The sequence below is a fragment of the Lithobates pipiens genome, unplaced genomic scaffold (genome assembly GCF_037356315.1).
Source record: "Lithobates pipiens isolate NorthernLeopardFrog02 unplaced genomic scaffold, aLitPip1_a1.2 Scaffold_19, whole genome shotgun sequence".
Classification (NCBI taxonomy): Eukaryota; Metazoa; Chordata; class Amphibia; order Anura; family Ranidae; genus Lithobates; species Lithobates pipiens.
The window spans coordinates 331,132,631-331,158,623 of record NW_027507764.1 but is presented as its reverse complement, the minus strand read 5'-3'; the positions used below and the strand labels follow the sequence as shown (position 1 = coordinate 331,158,623).

Genomic DNA, 25,993 nt, shown 5'->3' with positions numbered 1-25,993 from the left:
CTAATGTAAACAAGCATCTCCCCATTCTGCCTAGTGACAGTGTCACTGATTTCTGCCCCCCCCCCACAGTTAGAATCACTCCCCAGGACATACATACCCCTACACTGTCCCCTAGTGGTCAACCCCTTCACTGCCAGTGTCATTTATACAGGAATCAGTGCATTTGTATAGCACAGTTTGCTGTATAAATAACAATGGTCCCAAAAATGTGTCAAAAATGTCCGATGTGTCTGCCATAATGTTGCAGTCATGATAAAAAATCACTGATTGCCACCATTACTAGTAAAAAATAATAAAAATATTAATAAAAATGCCAAAAAACTATCCCCTATTTTGTAAACGCTATAACTTTTGCGCAAATGAATCAATAAACTCGATTTTTTTTTTTTACCAAAAATATGTAGAAGTATACGTATTAGTAAACTGAGGAAAAAAAAAGTTTTCTACATATTTTTGGGGGATATTTATTATAGCAAAATGTAAAAAATAATGTGTTTTTTTCAAAATTGTCACTCTTTTTTGTTTATAGCGCAAAAATAAAAAACGCAGGGGTGATCAAATACCACCAAAAGAAAGCTCTATTTGTGGGAAAAAAAGGACGTTACTTTTGTTTGGGAGCCACGTCGCACGACTACGCCATTGTCAGTTAAAGCGCAGAATTCGCAAAAAGTGCTCTGGTCAGGAAGGGGGTAAATTCTTCCAGAGCTGCAGTGGTTAAAGGAAGATGAAAAACTTGCTGACCAGTACATAAGGGGAAAATATACAAATTAAAAAAAAAAAGTAATTGAATAGTCACCGCATTTAAGAATTGGTAAGCTGCAATATTATAAAAAAATATATAAAATAAAATAATATATAAAAACAAAATAATAATAAATAATAATAAAACTATAATATAATATAAAAATACATTTTTGGGTTTAATACCACATTAATTTGATGCTTGCAGCCTGAGAGAAATGAGAACAAAGCAATACACAGAACTTTCATGATGATGACAATGCACTCACTTACTTTGAGGAAATCTTGGAGGATTGTCATTCACATCGCTGAGGGTGATATTAACAGTAGTTGTTCCAGCTAATCCTCCCAGCTGTCCTCCCATATCTTTGGCCTGGATAATGACTTCATAATATTCTCTTGCTTCTCGATCCATATTTGTTAACGCCGTTCTGATTATGCCTGGAGGAGAGAAACAATGTCACAACTTGCCTTGCATAATGGCATAAGAAAAAATGAATTTAACTTTTAAATGAAAGAGTGTCTTTTGTTAGGAGTGAAGGAGGAGAAGGAGGTAGAAGTTGGCAAAACTGCAAGAAATATCCTGCAGAAATACTCTTGATATCTTTCCATATGGCATTAAGCATGCCATTTAGAGAGCCAGATGTAATTGGCCAGATGCTAAATCTACACTATCAATATAATTTCTTCACTGCATGTTCAATTAAGCAGCTCAAAGTACTGTATATTTAAGTATTCTGCAATACATTCATGTGGACATTTCACGTCATAAGCTGAAAAATATCTATCAGTTCACAAACTGCATGCTCTGCACAAATGAGTGCAACTTTCACAAATAAATACATTTTATTGTAGATTTTTTATTTTTATTTTTTGCAGAATTACCAAGTGCTACCAAAAGATGGCAGCAGTGCTTCTTGTAAGATTTTCTTTGCTTTATATCATTAGTGCAGACTGACTGAGTTTCTTGATATGCACTGAAACTGCAAAGAAATATTTGCTCTTCCTGAGAAGACTATCATGAGCCTGACCTCTTCATAGGATATTTCCCCAAAGATCAAGATTTTTTGGAACGTCTACTTTCGTTTTGTACAAGCACATGAAACTAGTTTCTGCACTGACATCCTGGGCTGTGGAGAATTTCAATTAGTTTTCATCATGATGTGATAAGAGCAGAATGTCTGAGTGGTGAAGTGCATTTGTCTGTAAAATGTGAATGCTTAAAGGACAAAAGCTAATAAAAAATAACATGATTGTATACATGTATTGAAGAAAATAATCATAGCAGCAATATTAGTTCATCAGACATACAGTATGTATGTAAGAGAAACTCCAATAAAAACATTTTTTTTTCTTGATTTACATATATGTATTTTTGTTGTGGTGTGTTTTTTTTTTTCGTTGAAATCAATAGAATAGAAATAGAAATCAATAGAAATGCATGAAAAAGCACAAGTTAACACTTGTTGCCATGTACTTTTTATATTTATTAATTTATTCTTTAATGCAGGGCCCTCTTAATCCTCTTGTATTTTATTGTATTATAACTGTATTGTCTCCTTTTTATATTGTAAAGCACTGCATAAACTGTTGGCGCTATATAAATCCTGAATAATAATAATAATAATGTCTATGTGCATATATTTTCATCGTTCATCTTTGCTTGGAATATAGCTTTAATCTAACATACACACATACATTCTTGTTATTATACAGGATTTATAAAGTGGCAACAGTTTGCGCAGTGCTTAACAAAATGAAAGCAGACAGTTACAATACAATTTGGTACAAGAGGAATCAGAGGGCCTTGCTAAAAGAGTAAAATAGATCCCCTTCAGCCAGCAACAATACATCCCCCTAACAACACTGTACCACCCACAACAAAATCACCCCCCCCCCCCCCCCAGGCTCCCAGCAGCATCAACAGATCTCCACACAGCCAGCATTAATAAACTCTTTGGCAGCCATCAACAATAGACCCCTTCCCCAATAGTAGATCCCCTTGCCATTACATACAGTAAGTCCAGGAGGTGCGTTCCCCCGTGTCCCCGCTGAAAAAAAAGCCCTGAATGCAAGTTAGAATAAGTGTCTTTGTACTTTAAAATGGTTGTAAACTCACCATTTTAAAGTACAAATACTGTGAAATACTCACCTGAGCCCAATCCAGTGACATGCACAAGAGTAGGAGTTCTCCTGGGTCTCGCCCTCCTCATTGGCTGAGACACAGCTCTTACTGCTGTCAATCACAGCCAGTGAGGGGGAGCCAGTGGTGGGGTTGAGCCATGCTTTGTGTGTCCCATAGAAACACAGAGGTGGCTTGGGAGGCAAGCAGCTTGCTATGGTGGCACTCAGCAGAGGGAGAAGCCAGGAGCACCGGTGGGGGCAAGGATCAAGGGGAGAAGAATCAAGGCTACTCTGTGAAAAACGATTGCACAGAGCAGGTAAGTATAGAATATAAGTTATTTTGATTCATCATTTAGATACATTGTAGGAATAGAAGATGGGTACACTGTAGTCATATAGGGATGGACATGGTCAGCAACAATACTCAGGTAGGCCATGGCATTTAGACAATGCTCAATTGGTACTAAGGAGCCCAAAGTGTGCCAAGAAAATATCCCCCACACCATTACATTACCACCACCACTAGTGTGAACCATAGATACAAGGCAGGATGGATCCATTCTGACCCTACCATCTGAATGTCGCAGCTGAAATCTAGGCTCATCAGACCGGGAAATGTTTTTATAATCCTCTATTGTCCAACTTTGGTGAGCTTTTACGAATTGTAGCCTCAGTTTCCTGTTCCTAGCTGACAGGAGTGGCACTGGGTATGGTCATCTGCTATTGTAGCCCATCTGCATACCTTGGTTGTAACGATTGGTTATTTGAGTTACTGTTGCCTTTCTATCAATTCAAACCAGTCTGCCCATTCTCCTCTGACCTCTGACATCACAAGGCATTATGCTCCACACAACTCGCATTCTCTGGATATTTTCTTTTTTTCTGACCATTCTCTGTAAACCCTAGAAATGGTAATCCCAGTAGATCAGCAGTTTTTGAAATACTCAGACCAGCCCTTCTGACACCAACAGCCATGCCACTTTAAATTTCACTTAAATCTCCTTTCTTCCCCATTCTAACGCTCAGTTTGGACTTCAGAAAGCCACCTTCACCATGTCTAGGTGCCTAAATGCATGCTGCCATGTGATTGGCTGATTAGCAAATTGTTACCAAGCAACTGAACAGGTCTATCTATTAAAGTGGCTGGTGAGTGTATATACACCTAGTTTTTTTGTTTATTTGTCTTATGCTCCATACACACAGTTGGATATTCCGACCACAAAATCCGTCTGATTTTTTCCGACGGATTTTGTCCGAAACTTGTCTTGCATACACACGGTCGCACAAAGTTGTCGGAAAATTTGATCGTTTGGAACGAGGTGACATACAAAACATACAACGGGACTATATAGAGGCCAGTAGCCAATATCTTTCGTCTCCAAATTTTTTTTGAGCATGCACGGCACTTTGTGCGTTGGAATTCTCTACACGCGATAGGAAAAAGTCAGATCGGATTTTGTTGTCGCAAAATGTTATATCCAGCTCTCAAACTTTTTTCGTCAGAAATTCCGACAGAAAAAGTATAATAGAGCCCACACAAGATTGGATTTTCCGACAACATAATCTTATCAGACTTTTTCCATCTGACCGTGTGTATGGGGCAGTACACAACATTGTTTTGAATCCCGCATCTTGAGGGTTGAGCATTATATTTGATTCAGGGAGCATGGAGGTTATTCTACTATATATAAGTATAACATGTTTGTTATTTAAAGATAGAAAAACTGAACCTAAAGCTCGCATGAAAAAAAGGAGTGCTTAGGCTTACTTATCTAAAAGCCAAGCTTGGCAGCAGTTACCATAAGGTGTTCACTCTAATTTTAACTGTGATCTCACACTGGAGTTTTAGAGAGAGGCCTGGTATTCCTGGGTATGTGGGAGCTAGAGACACACATACCCAAAATTCAGAAATTAATGTTGATTGTCAAGCCTGAAAGTGGGGGTGAGGAAGATTTAGCTTGGTCTCTCATACTTATGTCATTAGTTCGAAAAGGAAATCAGGGGCATCTCACAGTAGATTGGGGCAGCAGTGTGAACACAAAAAAACAAAACAAAACACTTTCACTTAATGATTTACTTTGAATTTGCTTTAGTGAAGGGCTTTTTGGTCACTTTGGCCTAGTTATATAAGAGCTGACTGCAAAAAAAAGATTTTAATAGCAATACTTTTGAATTAATTAAATCATCTCCTGAACCCCACATCACACAGGATCCACTAAATTATGCAAATATTCAAAATCAACAAACTCCTGAAGATATTTATGTAAAATTGATTGTAAATTGAAAAATTGATGATTAGTACACAAATACAGAAGCACTTTAGGCATCTAACAAACAATTACTTTACCACTCTGCAATTTGTGTTCAAGCTGCTGAATTAGCAACAGGATCTGCTGGTAAATTAGCTTTGTCTGTTGGTATTTCAAGTAGTGTGTTTCTGTGTGAATTGTACTGTTAGAATTATTTGTTTTCTCTGTAAAAGTTAACCAATGTATTCTTCAAGTTTGTGAGTTTTTGCATCACATTTTTTAGCACAAGTAAAATGAACAAAGAGATAACATAGCTAATATGTTAAATTCTCAATTTTACATCTGAAAATTCAATTGGAAAACAGAATTGACAGTGAAAAAAGTTACATAGTGGTAGTACCAAGACCTTTATAGGATTGTGGACCATTAAACAAGGTGTATAGGTCAGTTCTTTGTTAGAATCAGGTGGAAACTGGTGCAATGCGTTTGCCCTTTTGCAGCCACCCATGCGTTTTTTAAACATTCGCTGGTACTCGAGTGCCACCCGGACCCAAAATGTTGGATTATCTGGGCTAGAAAAGATGGCATAGTTTAAGAGAGCTGCCTGAGATTGTTGACATAAGTAACTAAAGCCAAACATTAAAAACCTGAGCATGGATATGAGTTCTAGTCAGGCACAGTAAAGGTGAACAGAGATGATGTGCTATTGAGTACAGGGCTAGTAAAAAGTCTGATCCAGAAAGTCTAGACCACATATGTGAAAAATAGGGCCGTGGGCTGAATGAGTACCTCCAGGCCTTGTCACGTGGCCCTCACACCCAGTTTTGCAGCCAGAACTCCATCCCGCCACCTCCGGCTCTCACCCTCTGCTCGCACACCCACTGTCACTTAAATAAAGAAGCCTTTTGTGTTTACTAGGGACAACTTTGCCCTCAGCGGCTCCCAGATCTAATAAATTCCTGGACACACACGGTGGGTCACACATCTCCAGAATCTAAGAGAAAGAACGATCTCTCTGAAAATACACAAGTAGTAAAATCTCCTACACAGGGAGGTAGTAGAGCCAAGCCAGGTAGGTGACAGAGATGCGAAGAAGCTTTGTGGTGGGGGGTTTGGGGTTACAAACTCAGTGCACTCCTAAGCCCTGCACTCTGTACACAGCATACCCCTGAATGCTGCAGTCTGTGCATAATGCACCCCTGGACCCTGTACTCTGCATGTAATGCCTGCCTGAACTCTGCACATAACGCCCTCCTAAACTGTGAACTTTGCACACAATGCACCCTGTACATAGCATAGTTCTGAACATTGCACTCTGTACATAGTGCAAAACAAATACAGACGGCCTTTTGAGGGCAACCATACTGCTGATGCGGCCCGCAAAAAAATTGAGTTTGACACCCCTGGTCTAGAAGGCTATAGATTAGATGTAAGCAGGTTCATGGGGATCAGGTGCAGAAAAGGAACAGAGTCTAAGTAGATTGGTAATAGACATCAGCAGGGGGTCAGATTTTAGAATATAGGAACATGAACTTTATAATCACATAGTAAACCAGAAACATCCTGGGGACAGATTCATGAAATACAGAAATAAGAAGCAGGTACAAAACCACATGGAGGTACATTCCAGTGCTCTTTAAGGAGAGTAAAAAACACTTAAGCTCCATACACACTATCAGTTTTTCTGCTGAGTTTTTCCTTCAGATTTACCAAAACCATATAATATGAGGTCAAACCTTAGGCGTTTCAATTTGTATGCAATCAGGCAGGCCCTTGTACTACATGGTTTTGGTAAACCTGAAGAAAAAACAGAAAAATAGATAGTCTGTATGGGGCTTAGTTTTCAGCAACCATCAGACAGCTTTCTTAAAGCATTTGTAGAACCTTTCAACTCCATTTTAAGGATGTTTAAGGTCATGATAAGAGTACAGGATTTCACTTTTATTAATGTACTAGCAAGCTCTAGTAGGCATTTGGCAAGCACACGTTGAATAAGGCTAAGCAGAAGCTTTCTGAAAGCCAGATCGCTGTTTTTTTTTTAAAGTAGCAGTCAGCACTCACATTATGGTGCTATATTATCGGTGCTAACATACCAAAACTAGAGTTGAATAGTGCTTAAAAGGCTTTTAAAAAATTCAAAATTATGCTATAAGCTCTGCAAATACCTTGTAAATTGTTGCTGTACACACTGTTCTTCTGCAAGTTAAAGCCCATGTGTAAGAGGCATAATAAGACAGTCATGTTCATGTTGTGGCGCAGAAAGGGTTGCCTGAGTGTAGGAAAAGCTAGAGAGGATTTAAGGAGAGGGTGCTCTTAAAGAAGCAACAACAGACAGCAAGAGTTCCAAATGACAAAAGTAAACCAAATAGGAGACAGCAAGAAATGGCCACCACCAGCCAAATAACTGGTAGCAATTGTGCCACAGATTGAGTGGAAGGCTACTGTTTACTGCAAAACAGTATGATAACTATGTGGGTGCAGCTCCTACTTGAATCTGGTTTCAAACTCAAAATTTTGCGACACAATGAAATAGACAATTGTAAATAAAATGCAATTTTCTGCATAAATTTAGTAGTGGTTGAATATTGAATTTAAGAGAAATGGTTAATGCAAACTGAGCAACAAGTCCAATAATTAGTGGAATCACAGTTTTAGGACAACAGCAAATGTAATATAACAGCTGACTATAAGGTTCAGGTCACACTGCATGCCGATGCGGCTCACAGCAGGGGTCCTGTGCGTCCTGTCTCACCTCTTCAGGTCTATTCTCAGCCCGAATTTTGGGCTGAATTCAGACCTGAAATGGACCAAAAGATGCAGAGCGCTCCTGTGCAGATTCGCACCAGTGCCACATCCGAGATATGTAAACCAGCTCCATAGAGAGCCGGTCATATTCTCCTGCTATTGCGAATTGGATGCGGGTTCTCCGTATCCAAATCATAATAGCGTGAACCCAGCCTTAAGGTTTTAAACTTGTCAAATGTCTGTGTTGAGGACCTGAGCAACAGCACCATAGTAGATTCCTTTTCAAGGTAACAAAGTAGCAACTACGATATCTTCCCTGGATCTCCAAGGAACATATAACCCCCTCGATCTCGACACATCCTCTTATTGGCCCCACACTAGAAACCTTCAGCAAGACATGTGCCAAATTTTCTCCCTGCAAAAATGTGTCCAATTACCCCATTGCGCAACAACCCAGACTTTCTCCCGGGAATGACAAGAACCTTTGTAGAGACAGAAACGCAGAAATGCTAGCTAAACATTATTTTTATAGAGGCTATTTCCTACACCCCACTGATCTCACAGAACGTTCCAAAACAGGCGCATTCCCGCTCTGGCCCTATATTCAGCTCAAACACTTCCTAGACGACCCAGCATGTAGGGGAGGCTTTACCGCGAATCCCACGATTTTGGAGTCACTCTGTTCAAGCGCTCCCCCACAGAGGCATGTTATCTCCATGCTCTATGCTTTTCTCTACGAACAAGCACTAGAAAGCTTGCGCTTGGAGCGGGACTACTGGGAGTCGGTTCTCGACAGAAACATAGAGGATAAAAGTTGGGACAAGATTAACTTCTATCTTCTATCTCCACAAAGGTTCTTTAAACGTAGAGAACATGTTGGTACAGAACACCAGACTTAATACACAAATTTTCACCCACTGTGTCGGAGCAATGTTGGAGATGTGGCAAGGAAATAGGTACATTCATTCACATTTGGTGGAGCTGTAAGTCTTTACAACCGTTCTGACGGAAAGTGCATGAGGTGACAGTGAAGGTATCCTCTATCCCATTAGAGTACACCCTGGCTCAATATCTTCTGCATCTAGCGGAGATCCCCAAAAAACGTTACTATAAATCAGTCACATTATCCGAATAGACTCTCCGGTTTAACCGCATTGCGGAAATGGAGAAGTTAATATATACTGCACTCGACAAAATCTCTGCTTATACTTTGACTTGGGGTGCATGGTCATCCTTTAGAGCTTCTAATGCCGTGTACACACGTAGTCAACTATGCGGCGGACTTAGTCTGACGGACTTCCCGCCGGACTGTCCGCCGGACTTTCCGAACGAGCTACTTACCCACACACGGCACTTTTTCAGCAGACTAATACAGCGTACTAAGTCCGCCGGACTATCCCCCGTACTTTTGAAATGAATGAACTCGCCCACACACGCGGAGGAAAGTCCGCTCATTTTGAACGCGTATCCAGGTAGCCGGGGCCAGCGAAGGAGGCGTCGCTGGCCCCATCACCTGGTATGGACTTAAAGGGGAATCCCTACGCTGAAAAATCGGCGTGGGGGTCCCCCCCTAGGTCCACATCAGACCCTTGTCCAAGCACGCTATCCGGCCGGCCAGGAAAGGGGGTGGGGACAAGCGAGTGCCCCCCCTCCTGAGCCGTATCAGGCCACATGCCTTCAACATGGGGGGGTGCCTTGGGGAAGGGGGGGCCCAAGGCCCCCCACCCCAAAGCACCTTGTCCCCATGTTGATGAGGACAAGGGCCTCTTCCCGACAACCCTGGCCGTTGGTTGTCGGGGTCTGAGGGCGGGGGGCTTATCGGAATCTGGGAGCCCCCGGATACCGGCCCCCCACCCTATGTGAATGAGTATGGGGTACAATGTACCCCTACCCATTCACCTGTGGAAAAAAGTAAAAGTAAAACACAACACAAAAGGGTTAAAATAGTTTATTGCACAGCTCCGGGGGTTTTCTGTCTGTCTTCGAGGGTCTTCTCGCCGGACTCCGCCGCCCTCTTCTTCCGCGCGGGAAAAGTCCGCTCATTTCAAAAGTACGGTGGACTAGCACACACACGGGCGTACTGTCCGCCGAAAAGCGAGTCCGGCGGACAGATTGGAGTGCAAAAATACTTTCTTAGTCCGCCGTACTTTTGGGTAAAAAAAGTCCGCTGGAGGCTACACACGGGCGGATTGTCTGGCGGACTTGAGTTTGCCGGACTTTTCTACTGGATTGTTTGATCATGTGTATGCAGCATAAGGCTTACCTGGAACTTATTGAAGGCTGACCTGGTTCCATACAAAAGGTGATCCACTCTCTGAGTCTCCCCCCCAAAAAATACGGGCAGAAGAGGGGGCAGCTGGTGATAACCTCACCCCCTCTTCCTTCCTTTTCAGCGTTTTTAGTGGGGGTTCAACCAGGAGGTCCTTCCTCCTCCTCCCCCTACCCTATCCCCACCGCCTCTTTCTTCTTTCTTCCATCCCCATTGCCCCTCCCCCTCCTTTTTTGTCCCTCCCCTATGACTCTGCCCCCGGTAAATTAAATGGGGAATTGCCTAACCGGTGGCAGGCTTGAACTTTATCCAACTGCGGGTCTAGGCGTAAGAATGATAAGTTCATAGATAGAGTGAGACACACTTAGTATGTGCGGGTGTAAACTTATAACTCCTGTACTGTTTTCTGTCTTTTTGTTTTTATTGTTTTTGTATGCAATGGATTTGGATTCGTACAATTTGCTCCTTTTTGTACTCTTTACATATGTTTAATAAATAAACTGTTTGTGGAAAAAAGAAATAAATAAAGTAGCAACTAATGTACTGTTTGTTTTAGATAACACATACTGTAGATATAACCTGCTTCCCAGACTTTCTGTAGAACTGTCCTCTCTCTAATGCCCCATCCACCTCTAGGCTAGCACGCCTCTTTCTGTAGCTATCCAAATTAAATAAATTGTGGGGTTCTCTAGTGCCAGTCTTTGTGAAATAGTAAACAATTGCTGCCACATAACAAGTGAAAATGTCAGCCATGCAAAGTGAATTAGTTCTGCAATGCATGCACAAAACAGGTAGCATAGCAAATGTGTATGAAATAGTTCAAGGATGTACCGTTATAAATGACATTCATTTAGCAGATATTTCTCCATGACACACGTGAGTTGCCAATTGTCTGATTTGTACAATATATATATATATATATATTTGTTTTTCACGTGTACACTGAGATGAGCGTCATTTTCCTTGTTTTCATTGCTCAACTTGGAACCTGCTTCAGGTCCTCTGTAGAAGCTGCCATTCCTGTTAGACTATTTCCTTCCTTTTTCATCATCTCCTATGGACTTTCTCCATTTGTGAACTTTTTTTACATATTTGGACTAATGAGCAACAACTCTGATCTTATAAATAAATAGTCGCACTGCTTATATTTGTGTTGCTTCCCAAAAGATCATTGGCCTTGCGCCTTACCCCTGTGTGTAGAAGAAACAAGGTGCCTAAGTTAATTGTACCAGCAACAGGAAGGATGCACAATGAGATAAAAAACAATATTCTTCCTTTATTAAACTAGCCAGCAGCAACAGGTTCTATTCTGACATATTTTACTCTAGGCACATCACATTCTGAAAGAAGTCTAAGTTGTCTTAGATATGTGTAACAGATGACATTTTGGACAAAATGTCATATGCAGGTAAATTTTGTTTTTGCCTCAGAACAGTAGGGGTTCTGAGGATTAATTGTGTAGGTAGACCTTAACACCAGTCTGGCCAGGCTGTGTTTGGAAGTTCTGCCTGGTCATGTGAATAGTGAGGTGCACATGACAGGCCAGAACTAGGTTTGGTTGGATGTTTAGGTATTAGCGTTCTCGTAACCAATCAGTGGGAGCACCGGGGGCCCAATGAGGAGTCTGGGAAGGGGTACTTAAGAGGTGTGGGTGACGTGTTCGGAGGAGAGGAGTTTGCGAGACCCATGGGGTCTGTTCTGGTTCTAGGACTGGAGTAGCCCCGTGAGGGGTCCCAGTCATGGGGTGTTCGACATCCCGCAACATGTTCCTGTTGGAGGCCCCTGATAGACCTGCCTGGTCTCGGGTAGGGATCCATCTGTTCCCGAGTCTCAGAACCTACTGGTCCGAGGCGCAGTAACTGAGGGAGGATTCAAGGTGTCCGGGTGTGCTCTTGGCTTGGAGAGGTACCACAGCTCATGGAAGTAACTGGGGGGAGGATTCTTCGGAGGAGGGCCGGCAAGTGGCATCCTGGGAAGTGCCTGGTTAGTTGGGAAGGACATCGACAAATTCATGTTTTTTCTAGTACCATTGAGGAGACGGGAAACGTTCCAGGTACTGAGGAAAAAGGTTCCTGTTCACCCTTAGTTACAACTTGTCCAAATTCATAGGATTGTTCAAATTTGAGTCAATGTGCTGACTGCCATGATCTCTGGCTAGAGGTCTGTTCAGCTTTGAAGTACCCAGCTGCGAGTGGCTACTCTCTGGGTGAAAGTAGAGACATTGCTAGACCTGAGTTCTTCACCCATGCTCTCTGTTCCCTAAGAGACTGTGTTGTTTGGAAGTTATTATTGCAAAATAAAACCCTTTGAAGAGGACTTCATCTGTGTCAGCATTCAAGTTGTTGGGTACCCTGGGAACCCCTAGACGTGGAAGAGCAGGCCAACTGATAAGCCCAATAAGTCAAGGTCGCCCTGCAAGGGTTATGGCCGCTACATATGGAAGGGAATTTCAGTAAGAAAGTGACAATCATTGAATGTCTTGGGGTATGGAGACATACTTTAGTTAAATACAATAGGTGAATTTATTAAAGAGTACCTTATTAGAATACCTCCACCTAGATTTTTCTAAATGTTATGCACCAACACTCCTTATGATAAAAGGAAATACTGCATTTATTGGCATATAACACGTACATTTTTCACCCTAAAAATAGGGTGCAAATAGTGTGTGTGTGTTATACGCAAATACTGCAATTTGGGCTGCCTTGGAGGAAACGGGGAGGGGGAGGGACGTGCGCCATCAGATTACATACCGCAAGAATCTCCTGTTTACTCAGCGGCCTCTGTAATAGGAAGCCCCACTCCTTGGCTGGCACTGGACCAGTGTTCAGTCTATCATAGAAGCCAGCCCAGGAGGCGGGACTTTGTATTAAAGAGGTCACCAAGTTAACCCTAGATTTTCACTGCATGTAATCTGACAGCGTTGTGAGGCTGTAGATGGGCATTGATCAGGTTGCATTGATGGGCAATTGTGAAGCTGCAGATGACCATTGATCAAGCTGCATTGATGGGCAATTTTGAGCCTGTAGATGGGCATTGATCAAGCTGCATTGATGGGCAATTGTGAGGCTGTAGATGGGCATTGATCAGGTTGCATTGATGGGCAATTGCGAGGCTGCAGATGGGCATTGATCAAGCTGCATTGATGGGCAATTTTAAGACTGCATATGGCCATTGATCAAGCTGCATTGATGGGCAATTGTGAGGCTGTAGGTGGGCATTGATCAAGCTGCATTGATGGGCAATTGTGAGGCTGTAGATGGACATTGATGGGCAATTGTGAGGCTGCAGATCGGCATTGATCAAGCTGCATTGATGGGCAATTGTGGGGCTGCAGGTGGCATTTATCTGGCTGCAGATGGCATTTATCTGGCTGCAGATGGCATTGATCAGGCTGCAGATGGGCAATGGTGAAACTGCAGATGGGCAATGGTGAGGCTGCATTGATGGGCACTGACCCTTATTTTGCTTCAAAGTTCTTTATTTAAAATTTCAGTTTAGTTTTTTTCCTGAAACTTCCCTCCTAAAATAAAGGTGTGTGTTATACGCTTGTGCATGTTATATGCCGATAAATACAGTAATTCATTTCAAACTATAAATAATTATAGTGCAAATGTCTTCAGTTCATCAATTAAGAATATGGTTTTATTGAGCCGGTTTGCACAATAAAAGCAGGATTACACAATCCACCCTTTTATTATACTTATCTAACTTCATCATTCTATGAGGAGGGAATTATGAAACATGGTGTGTTTTCACTTAAATATGACTTGTTTTAGGTAGAGAATTAAAGTATTAATTTTAGCTCAAAATGTTGGAAATTTTCATGACTGCATCAGTATATAGTATGGTTATCTAAAGGTGAAAATCAACAATGACAAGGGTCACACTACTCATATCGATTTTTCAGTTCCCTGGGAAATCTTTACCACTCATTAAGAATACTTTTCTTCCAACAAAAAAGGTAATAGCCAGTTTACTATGTCAAAAATGTTTTTGTTAGTAGTTCAGTCTAGGTTTGAAATGATCATTAAAATAGACACGTGGAAATAGACAGTTGGGTCAGTTTAACAGCCTTAATGAAATACAACGTGGTCGGGGTAGTTAACTAGATGGCCTAGCTTGGCCATCAATGTATATCATGAAACTGTATTGTATTATTGCTGCTTTTCACACAGGTCACATTCACTTTCAGTCAAAATTGAAAAGATATGTAAACCGTATTCACTAATCTTGACATGCATCTACTTTTATCAGTTTGACAAAGAGAAAGCTTTGTTTCCATGGTACCAGAGAACAAAGAGTGTTAATTCTCTATATGTACACACAATAACATTGCAGTGTAACCACACAAGAGAGTTGTATTCCCTGAATGCTCTTGTGAATTTATTAATGGAATGATCTTATTAAATTCCGTTGCATAAATACAATTAAATAATTGCAGAAATCCCCAATTATGCAATCATATGGCCTAGCCAATATTTACACTCTAATATTTAATTTAATCTGTAAAAATGCTAAATGCCATTTTTCTCTAAGGACTGAAGTCATCACAACTGCATGAAATTATTAAAGCAAACCATGGGCTTTATATGGTGTTTTGAATAAGCAGGCACAATTTACCTGTGAAAAGATCTTTCCATATTTATTTTTGCTTGATTTTTATGAATATGCGGGGGGACAGGATTGGTTGCGGTTAGGAAGACATCCATGACACTAACTTCTTTTAGTGGCAAATGCTAGATATTATTTGGAGGCATCGTTAATGCACCACCTTGAGGTGTGTTTGCTTCACAAATACTTATCGGAGCCCTCTCTCGATCCAACGCTATGCCCATCTGCATGTTTCTTGCTGCTCTCAGAAAGTGGAAGGTAGACTGAAGCCCCATACACACTATCAGATTTTCTACTGAGTTTTTCCTTCAGATTTACCAAAACCATATAATATGAGGTCAAACCTTAGGAGTTTCAATTTGTATGCAATCAGGCAGGCCCTTGCACTACATGGTTTTGGTAAATCTGAAGACAAAAATCAGCAGAAAATCTGATAGTGTGTATGGGGCTTAATAGCAATGGGAGCCATTGGCTCCTGTAGCTGTCAATCAAATCCAGTTAGGAAGAAGTGGGGTGGGGGGGGCGTGAAGGAGCATAGATGTGTGTATCTATAGAGACGTACACAGCCCACCCTTACGTGTGCCCCAATAGCACATGGCTTGCTATTGGGGTACACTCAAGACAGAAGGAATGCATAGTGCTGGCTGGGGACCCCAGAAGAGGGGGTAAGGGGCTGCTCTGTCCAAGAATATTGCAGGTAAGTATGAACCTCTTTTTTTCATGTGAGGTAAAAAAAAGAACCTAAAACATCTTTTAACCACTTCCCGACCGATGCACGATGATGTACATCGGCAGAATGACACGGACAGTCAAATTGGCATACAGGAAAGTCCATTTAAAATTGCCGCCGTGCCATTGCGTGCGCACCGCCGGCGGCATGGGCGAGTGCCGGTCAGAACCCCTGTGAGTCCAGTCTCGGGTCCCACGTTTGTCTCACAGGGAGGCTGAACGGGGAGATGCAGAAGTAAACAGCATCTCCCCGTTCTGCCTAGCAACAAGTTACACTGATCTCTGCTCCCTGTGATTGGAGCAGAGATCAGTGTTCACTAACACACAGCCACGCCCCCCACAGTTAGTAACACACCCCTAGGACACACTTAACCCCTACACTACCCCCCGGTTAACCCCTTCACTGCCAGTGTCATTTACAAAGGAATCATTGCATTTGCATACCACTGATTGCTGTATAAATGACAATGGTCCCAAAAATGTGTAAAAAATGTCTGATGTGTCCGCCATAATGTCGCAGTCACAATAAAAATTACTGATCGTCGCCATTACTAGTAAAAAAAAAAATTATAATAAAAATGCCATAAAACCATCCCCTATTTTGTAAACGCTATAAATTTTGCGCAAACCAATCAATAATCGCTTATTGCGATTTTTTTTGCCAAAGATATGTAGAAGAATACGTATTGGCCTAAACTGAGGAAAAAAAAAATGTTTTTTTTATATATTTTTGGGGGATATTTATTATAGCAAAAAGTAAAAAATAATGCTTTTTTTTCAAAATTGTCGCTCTTTTTATGTTTATAGCGCAAAAAATAAAAACGCAGGGGTGATCAAATACCACTGTAAGAAAGCTCTATTTGTGGGAAAAAAATGACGTAAATTTTGTGTGGGAGCCACGTCGCATGACCGCGCAATTGTCAGTTAAAGCGACGCAGTGGCAAATCGCAAAAAGTGGTCTGGTCTTAAGCCAGCAAAATGGTCCGGTCTGAAAGGGGTTAAGATCAGATTACCAGGAGACTTTTTAGAGAAGCTGCAGTGTGCCCTTACATGTATGATTGTTTCCAACCAGATTGGGCAATGTTTATTTGGTATCATTAGCATTTTGACAGTCTGAGTCTTGTACTTGCTACCTTTGTTATTCTAAGGCCGCGTACACACGCGCGGACTGTTTGCCCGACCTTGTTCGTCAAACAGTTTCGGCAAACAGTCCGCTCAAAATTTGCATGAGCGGACTTGCCCACACACGAGCGGACTGTTTCAGCGAACTGTTTGCCAAACAGTCCGCTCAACTTTTGAAATGAACGGACTCGCCCACGTAAGGCGGAGGCAAATCCGCCCATTTCGAGCGCGTGTACAGGTAGGCGGGGCCCGCGAAGGAGACGTCGCGGGCTCCGCCGCCTGGAATGGGCTTAAAGGGGAACCCCAACGCCGAAAAAAATCGGCGTGGGGGTTCCCCCAAAGTCCACACCAGACCCTTGTCCGAGCACGCTACCCGGCCGGCCAGGAAAGGGGGGCGAGCGAGCGTGCCCCCCCTCCTGAGCCTTACCAGGCCGCGTGCCCTCAACATGGGGGGTGCCTTGGGGAAGGGGGGGCCGCGCGGCCCCCCCACCCCAAAGCACCTTGTCCCCATGTTGATGAGGACAAGGGCCTCTTCCCGACAACCCTGGCCGTTGGTTGTCGGGGTCTGCGGGCGGGGGGCTTATCGGAATCCGGGAGCCCCCTTTAAGAAGGGGGCCTCCGGATACCGGCCCCCCACCCTATGTGAATGAGTATGGGGTACAATGTACCCCTACCCATTCACCTGTGAAATAAAGTACAAAAAAAAACACAACACAGGGAAAAAATATTTTATTGCACAGCTCCGGGGGTCTTCCGTCTTCGGGGGTCTTCTCGCCGGACTCCTCCGCTATCTGTGTGTAGCTCTTTTACTAGCGGAGGAGTCCGGCTTTCTTCCTCCCCGCCGCCGGCCTCTTCTCCCGACTTCGGGGGTCTTGTCCCCCTCTTCGGTTCTTCTGCCGGGCCACCGCGCCTTCTTGTAGCTCTTTTGCAGGCGGTGGCCCGGTCTTCTGTCGCCGCTGCCTTCCGTTCTTCTGTCGCCACCTTCGGTTCTTCTGCCGGGCCACCGCGCCTTCTTGTAGCTCTTTTACAAGCGGTGGTCCGGTCTTCTGTCGCCGCTGTCGCTGTCGCCGTCGCCGCCTTCCGTTCTTGTTCTTCTTCTTGTTCTTCTTCTTCTTCTCCTGGAGATGTTGACTCGACGAGCTCTCCGGCCGGAATGCCAGGGACACGCTCCGCTGCCACTTATATAGTGACAATGGGGCGGTGTCACATGGTATATGTCACATGGGTTGGTCACATGGTGACCCCGCCCCCTTACGATGTCATAGTCCCCATGTGACATCAACCCATGTGACCAACCCATGTGACATATACCATGTGACACCGCCCCATTGTCACTATATAAGTGACCGCACAGCGCGGCTCTGGCATTCTGGCCGGAGAGAGCGACGTGTCAACATCTCCTGGAGAAGAACAAGAAGAACAAGAAGAAGAACAAGAACGGAAGGCGGCGACGGCGACAGCGACGGCGACAGCGACAGCGGCGACAGAAGACCGGGCCACCGCCTGTAAAAGAGCTACAAGAAGGCGCGGTGGCCCGGCAGAAGAACCGAAGGCGGCGACAGAAGAACGGAAGGCAGCGGCGACAGAAGACCGGGCCACCGCCTGCAAAAGAGCTACAAGAAGGCGCGGTGGCCCGGCAGAAGAACCGAAGAGGGGGACAAGACCCCCGAAGTCGGGAGAAGAGGCCGGCGGCGGGGAGGAAGAAAGCCGGACTCCTCCGCTAGTAAAAGAGCTACACACAGATAGCGGAGGAGTCCGGCGAGAAGACCCCCGAAGACGGAAGACCCCCGGAGCTGTGCAATAAAATATTTTTTCCCTGTGTTGTGTTTTTTTTTGTACTTTATTTCACAGGTGAATGGGTAGGGGTACATTGTACCCCATACTCATTCACATAGGGTGGGGGGCCGGTATCCGGGGGCCCCCTTCTTAAAGGGGGCTCCCGGATTCCGATAAGCCCCCCGCCCGCAGACCCCGACAACCAACGGCCAGGGTTGTCGGGAAGAGGCCCTTGTCCTCATCAACATGGGGACAAGGTGCTTTGGGGTGGGGGGGCCGCGCGGCCCCCCCTTCCCCAAGGCACCCCCCATGTTGAGGGCACGCGGCCTGGTACGGCTCAGGAGGGGGGGCGCGCTCGCTCGCCCCCATTTCCTGGCCGGCCGGGTAGCGTGCTCGGACAAGGGTCTGGTGTGGACTTTGGGGGAACCCCCACGCCGATTTTTTTCGGCGTTGGGGTTCCCCTTTAAGCCCATTCCAGGCGGCGGAGCCCGCAACGTCTCCTTCGCGGGCCCCGCCTACCTGTACACGCGCTCGAAATGGGCGGACTTTCCGAGCGGGAACAGTTTGCTCATTTCGAAAGTAGCCTACACACGGGCGGACTGTTCGCTCAAACACAGTTTCAGCGGACAGTTTTTCGGAATTTCCGAAAGACTTTGTCCGTCCAACTGTCCGCTGAAACTGTCCGCTGAAAGCCCACACACGGGCGGACTGTCCGCCCAAACACTGTTCAGCGGACAAGGTTGGGCGAACAGTCCGCCCGTGTGTACGCGGCCTAACAGTAATGATAAACTGCAGTTTTAGGTTTTGTTTGCAGGGGGTGCTGTATCAAAAGCAATGTATTAGCTGTCAAGGGTTAGCCAAAAAAAAACAAACAAAAATGAAATAAAAAAATAAAAAAACTGAAGAATTTTAAACCATGGTACTATTGAAGATGAACTATATATGAGTATGCAAATGAATGCAATCACATCAATGACTCCCAGACAAGAATGAAGTTTCATAGTTGATTTTTTGAAGTTTATTGTCAAAGTACCATTTTTCAGACTTCCTGAAAAATAAGTCTTCCTCTCAATGGAAAAGAGGAAAAATCTTCAGAATTGTACTTTGCAAAAGGATCATTTTCATCTGTTTAAAAAATGTCAAGTAGCATTTTATGCTACAGAGAAAAGGCGCACTGCATGAAATAATAAGGGTCAGGGAGTATCTTGACACACGTTCTGGCCATTTATCAAATCATTACACATTTCTAGTCACTCCAAAGTAAGATCTGTTATTGCCTGGATTCTAGAAACATTAAAACATTTCCCCAATTTAAAATACCGGTACTGTAAGTATTCTAAATGACAGTCTTTCTTAATAACAGTATTTGGTGGTGGCGGCATCTTCCTTGCATCTGCCCCCTTTTTGTTTTTCGCTATTCCACATCGATCATATTGTTTTTGCTATACTCTGTAGGGGCTACTGAACCAGTGAACATGGCATCAGAAACATTTTAATGGTAAATTAATACATGTTAAAAAAGAATTCCAAGCAGTGGCGGGCCATCCATAGGGGGTGCAGGTGCGCGGACCCCCCCAGCAGTCACAAAAAAAGCACTATGTTCGGGCGCCAGACGGTGCATAGTCCACGTCTATGCAATCACGAGATTGCAGACGAGACGCTTCATTTGCGGTGTTTTGAATGGGCTTGTGGCGCAGTCCATTGCCTCGGACAATCCACGGCCGGGTGCTTTATATCACTACAGTGGGCTACAAAAAGATGGCTGCCATGAGGACTAATCTCCTTGTGTTCAGTGGAGAGGGGAGACCCCTCTCCACTGCAGACACAGAGAAAGCCAGGAATTGAATAGCTGCCGCTGAAGGGGACAGACGCGGCATGAAGGAGGGGATCCACTGCCGAAGACACATGTGTGGAGGACTCTACTGATGGGGACACTGAGATGTGAGGAGGACTCTGCTGGTGGGGACACTGAGATGTGAGTAAGACTCTGCTGCTGGGGACACATGTGAGGAGGACTCTGCTGTTGGGGACACTGAGATGTGAGGAGGACTCTGCTGATGGGGACACTGATATAAGGAGGGGTTCTGATGATGGGGACACAGATGTAAGTGGACTCCGCTGATGGGGCACAGATGTAAGGAGGGGCTCTGCTGATGTGGACACAGATGTAAGGAGGGGCTCTGCTGATGTGGACACAGATGTAAGGAGGGGCTCTGCTGATGTGGACACAGATGTAAGGAGGGGCTCTGCTGATGTGGACACAGATGTAAGGAGGGGCTCTGCTGATGGGGACACAGATGTAAGGAGGACTCTGCTGATGAAGACACACATGTGAGGAGGACTCTGCTGATGGAGACACACATGTGAGGAGGACTCCGCTGATGGGGACACTGATGTAAGGAGAGGCTCTGCTGATGGGGACACAGATGTAAGGAGGATTCCGCTGATGGGGAAACAGATGTGAGGAGGGGCTCTGCTGATGGGGACACAGATGTAAGGACGACTCCCCTGATGGGGACACAGATGTAAGGAGGGGCTCTGCTGATGATAATTATAATATGGGTGTGGATTATGAGAAGTGGGATGGGACAAAAAGAAAGGGTGGGTCGGGCGCCCCCCCCATCGTAAAACGTCACCAGCTGCCACTGATTCCAAGTGTGGATGTTTGTACATGGTTACATCAGTTCAGCTTGGACTGATGTAACTATGCATATTCCATACCTGTGGGATCCCTTTGTAAGCTCAAAATCCCTGTGGTAGACACCCTTACTCCAGTGATCTCCGCTAGCTTCTGGGTCTCTTTCTGAACAGCTGCCCTGTTGCATTGTGAACACAGGAGATTGCCCGCTTGGTACAGGCATCATTCAGAGATTGCTTTGCATTTTCTCAATGAATTTAAAGCGGAGGTCCACCCTAAAGTGGACCTTCCGCTCATTGGAATCCTCCCCCCCCTCCGGCGCCACAATTGCCACCTTTCAGGGGGGAGGGGGTGCAGGTACCTGTACAGTACAGGTATCTGCACCCACTTCCGGGATAGCTCTCTGCGGAAAGGGGCGTAGATTACGCCCCTTTCCGAAAGTCCCCCGCTGCCTGCTGGGAAACACACAGATCCCAGAGGCAGCGGGTCCATCCTTATTGTGCAGCGCGACTCGCTCATGCGCAGTAGGGAACCGGGAAATGAAGCCGAAAGGCTCCACTTCCTGATTCCCATACCCAAGATGGCGGCGGCAGCACCCGAGAGATGATCGAGACATCGGCTTCGGGTGCCGACATCGCGGGCGCGCTGGACAGGTAAGTGTCACTATTTTAAAAGTCAGCAGCTGCAGTATTTGTAGCTGCTGGCTTTAAAAAAAAAAAAAAACGCGGACTCCCGGCGGACTCCCTCTTTAACATGTTTTATGACTGGATGAGGTGGAGGGTAATGATGCAAAGCATTTGCTGAATGGCACCCGTGCCAAACAGATGACCTTTTCTGTTAACTAAACAACCACTTGGCATGGAACCCAGACACTAATGCATTAGTATATGCATACTTACATTAGTCCAAGTTGGACCGGTGTAACTATGTAAAAATATCCATGCAGGGAATGAAACCCAAAACCAAAAATGTAATATATGGTGGTGGCTGCATTTGTTTACTTTTCCCCTGTTTTCACCTGGCGCAACACACCGCCTGAATCTGAGTGCCCCCACTCTGGATGAATGTGCACAGGGGGCACCTTAGAACAACAGCATTGCCAGTCTGGGGGAGGAGAGAGTTAGATGTACTAGCCGAATTAAGTACACTAACATATTTAGAACAATCTCCAGCTAATACTCTATAAGCAGTTACAACAAACAGTTTTCTCCCTTCTGGGATAAAGATTTTACATAAATTAATAAAAGTCGATCATCGTAAGCACTCCTGCTTGTGTTAAATGGTTTGTCCCATCTCTATAACTGATACATTCTGCTAGAGAGCTTGTTCTTTTGAAAAATATCTTACTGGCTGGATCATCAGGTGAAAATAGTAGAAAGAAAGCCTAAAAAAGTAAATGAATGCAGCCATCACCTCTAAGAAATGGTAAGCTGCAATTTATGAGGGGTCTTCAAAATGTTCCGCACTTTTATGTATTTAATAGAGTTAAAAATAGTGCAGAAACTTTTTGAAGAACACTCGTAATAAATAGTTGCTTTTGGGTTTAATACCACTTTAGGTAATGTGTAAATGCAAAACTTTAACTGGCAAAGATCATCCCTGTGCTACATTTTCTGATCATTAAGGGAGGAAACAGAGAAAATACTTGCTCCCTTCTATCGAAGACTGATGGCCCCAACTCTATGCAAAGTCACTTTACTAGAGTTCAGTGACTGATTTTGAATGATAAAAAGCTACAGCATTTTTAAAAATTTATACTGTTGCTGTATATTGTGACATGTTAGGACTTTATTAAGGCAGACTAAAGTTACTAAAAATTTCAATGCTTCAGCAGAATAGGGTTCCAATAAAGTATTTAAAGCAATATATGGCACATGATTATTTTTCACAAGAATAATAAATTAATGAAAACATGTTGATTATAAAGTAATGTAAAACATGTTGATTATAAAGTAATGTAAAACATGTTGATTAAAGTCTCAGATGCTTAGGGGAGCTCCCCGAAGTCATTGCCTTCCCTATACTTTGGTCAAGTTTTAAATAATGATCTTATTATGATACTATAATATATATATATACACACACACACACACACACACACACACACACACACACACACACACACACACACACACACATACACACGGTACATCTCTGCAACACATGTACATTTCTCTGTGTTTTTTTCATGCAACTACAGAAAAGGTGCAGAAAAATGATCCCAGCTCTTAATTTTCCACTGTGGGCTAGCAACACGCAGACTTTTTATAGACTGAGTGGTGTCCGCCGTAATGCCGCGTACACACGCCCAGACTTTCCGGCAGACTAGGTCCGGCGGACCTTCCGAACGAACGGACTTGCCCACACACGAACGGACTAATTACATTCGAAAGTCCGTTCGTTAGTAACATGATGACGTAAGATGGGATTAAAAAAGGAAGTTCAATAGCCAGTAGCCAATAGCTTCCCTTGCGTTGTATTTGGTCCGTCGGACCAGCATACAGACAAACGGTTTTCCTGATAGGAATTGAGTCTGTCGGACAGATTTCAAACATGTTCTATATCTAGGTCCATCAGATTATTTTTATGAAAAATTATAGGATTAACCCACATACGATCGGATTTACAACCTCTCCTGAATGATTTAACTTGACTTATAGTAACCCACGTTTAAAATGTCAGTTTTGCCACATTTACATGCCGTGTTTGCATTTAGTTTTTTAAATAGTCAAAAATGAAAAATGCCTATAAAAAAAATGTGAAATGACCGCGTTAAGGGCCAGTTAACACCATGGAAACGCAGTCTGGATGCGCTCCAGATGCTTTTTTGCATGTGCGTTTTTGATGTGTTCCAGTGCGTTTTTGATGTAGTACAGTGCATTTTCCCCCTTTTTTTCCCTTAACCTTAAATAACAGCATGGGTATTCCAGTGTGTTTTGGTGCATTTAGGAGCGTTCCTGTGCGTTTGGATGCTTTTTACAGTGTTCCAGTACATTCCAGTGCAGGAAAAATGCAGCATGTTCTACTTTTTTTTCTGGAACTGGAACGCACTGGAACTGCAAGTTCTGGTGTGAATTATGCCGTTAAAAACCATATTACCTACTTTATATTCGATTTTGTTGCAGAAAAAAAATGCACTGGACTGCATGTGGTGTGAACTGGCCCCTTAGCCAAGTTTAGAAGTGTTTGGTGCTTGAAATGCCTCTAAAATCAGCGTCTGAACTCATTTATTTGCTTTCCAAAAAAGGCCTCTAAACTCAACTGCCTAAAAACGACATTAAACGAACCTGTGTACATGTACTGATAAGATAACATTGGATGAGTTCCGGGGTAGCTGAAAAAAGCAGCCACCTGCCTCTAAACATCCGTTTACCAGCAACATGTTACTGAAACGTATTGATTTATTGACGAGCATCCCCAACTAACTTGATGGAACACAAGGAAAATAAAAAATCTTCAAGTAAGGAAGAACACACAGGTAGTATCTTCTAACTTTAAAGAGTTAGGTAGTTAACTCTCATTACCCAACCGGTAATCTTGTTTAAGGAAAGTTTCTCTGTAACTGTTAATTATAATCATAACTCAGGGGAGATACAGGACCAACTAGCGCAAGCGGTAACAGTGGGCACACAAAGGTTTGGATAGTCATTGTTTAACCCATAAGTCTTATATCCTGCTGTCACAGTGATAAAGGGGTGTATGTGGAATTCTAATGCGCTGCAGTGATTTCAGATGGAATGGCTTAGGAGTCACCAAAGATTAGCGTTAGTGACTCGGTTATTAGCATTAGAATTTTAAGCCATGGTCACCAGGTGGCGACCCAGCCTGGTCACCAGGTGGCGACCCAGCCTTTCTCTATCCTCCATCTCCCCTCTACTCTTCCAGGTGGATCTACGCCTGGAAGAGTAGAGGGGAGATGGAGGCTAGAAGAGAAAGGCTTGAGAAGGGGAAAGAGGAGAGAAAGAAGAAAGAAAAAAAAAAAAGAAAAGAGGGGGGATCAGAAGGCAGGAGAATTGGTGTGATAGATAGTGAGGGAGGGGTGGGTGCTCTTCCCACCATCTCCCCTAGGTCTTGTTATGGTCAAATTCATATAGGATTCAAGGCCTGTGTGTATTCAGCTGATTCAACAAAATGGAACCAGCATGTCCAGGTCTTCGCAAACTTAGCGGGTGTCTCCCTGGCCTGGTAGGCAGGTTCCTCCATTTCAGCTAATTTCCCAACTCAGCAGATCTAGTCGTAGTAATGCCCCGTACACATGGTCGGATTTTGCAACGGAAAATGTTCGATGGGAGCTTGTTGTCGGAAATTCCGACCGTGTGTAGGCTCCATTGGACATTTTCTATCGGAATTTGCGACACACAAAATTTGAGATCTGGATCTCAAATTTTCCGACAACAAAATCTGTTGTCGGGAATTCCAATCGTGTGTACACAATTCTGATGCACAAAGTTCCACGCATGCTCGGAATCAAGAAAAAGATCCGCACTGGCTATTGAACTTCAATTTTCTCGGCTCGTCGTACTTCACCGCATTCTTGACGTTCGGAATTTCCGACAACATTGAGTGACCATGTGTATGCAAGACAAGTTTGAGCCAACATCCGTCTGAAAAAATCCCATGGATTTTGTTGTCGGAATGTGCGATTGTATGTATGCGACATTACAGTATACTTTTAATGGTATATTTAACTGACAAATATGTAACAAATAAGAAAAGTTAATTGTCAGGGTTTACATACACTTTAAGTCCCAGCATCTAAAGTCTCAAAGTCTTATGTCCCCACACAGTCACTCTCCAGTTTGAACAGGAACCAGTTAATATGACATAATAGTTTCATATCAATGTGTTCTACTGAAGTTTATTTGGGGAATGTTAATGAGCTCTTTGAAGTCATATCTACTAAAAAATTGAATTTATCAGAAAAGTGAACAGTTGTGTTTGATATATTTACATTCGTTGGAGGTTAATGACAGTGCAACTCTGCTT

General features: G+C 43.7%; 1 protein-coding gene across 2 annotated transcripts in view; it reads right to left on the bottom strand.

Annotated features, from left to right (window-relative positions):
• CDH20 (cadherin 20) overlaps positions 1-25,993 on the bottom strand; it is a 545,380-nt gene that overhangs the window by 63,038 nt on the left and 456,349 nt on the right. For both annotated transcript variants that reach the window (XM_077492049.1, XM_077492048.1), the window contains one exon: positions 1,015-1,182. In XM_077492049.1, the coding sequence (XP_077348175.1) occupies positions 1,015-1,182 (168 nt within the window). The remainder of the gene's footprint in view (positions 1-1,014; positions 1,183-25,993) is intronic.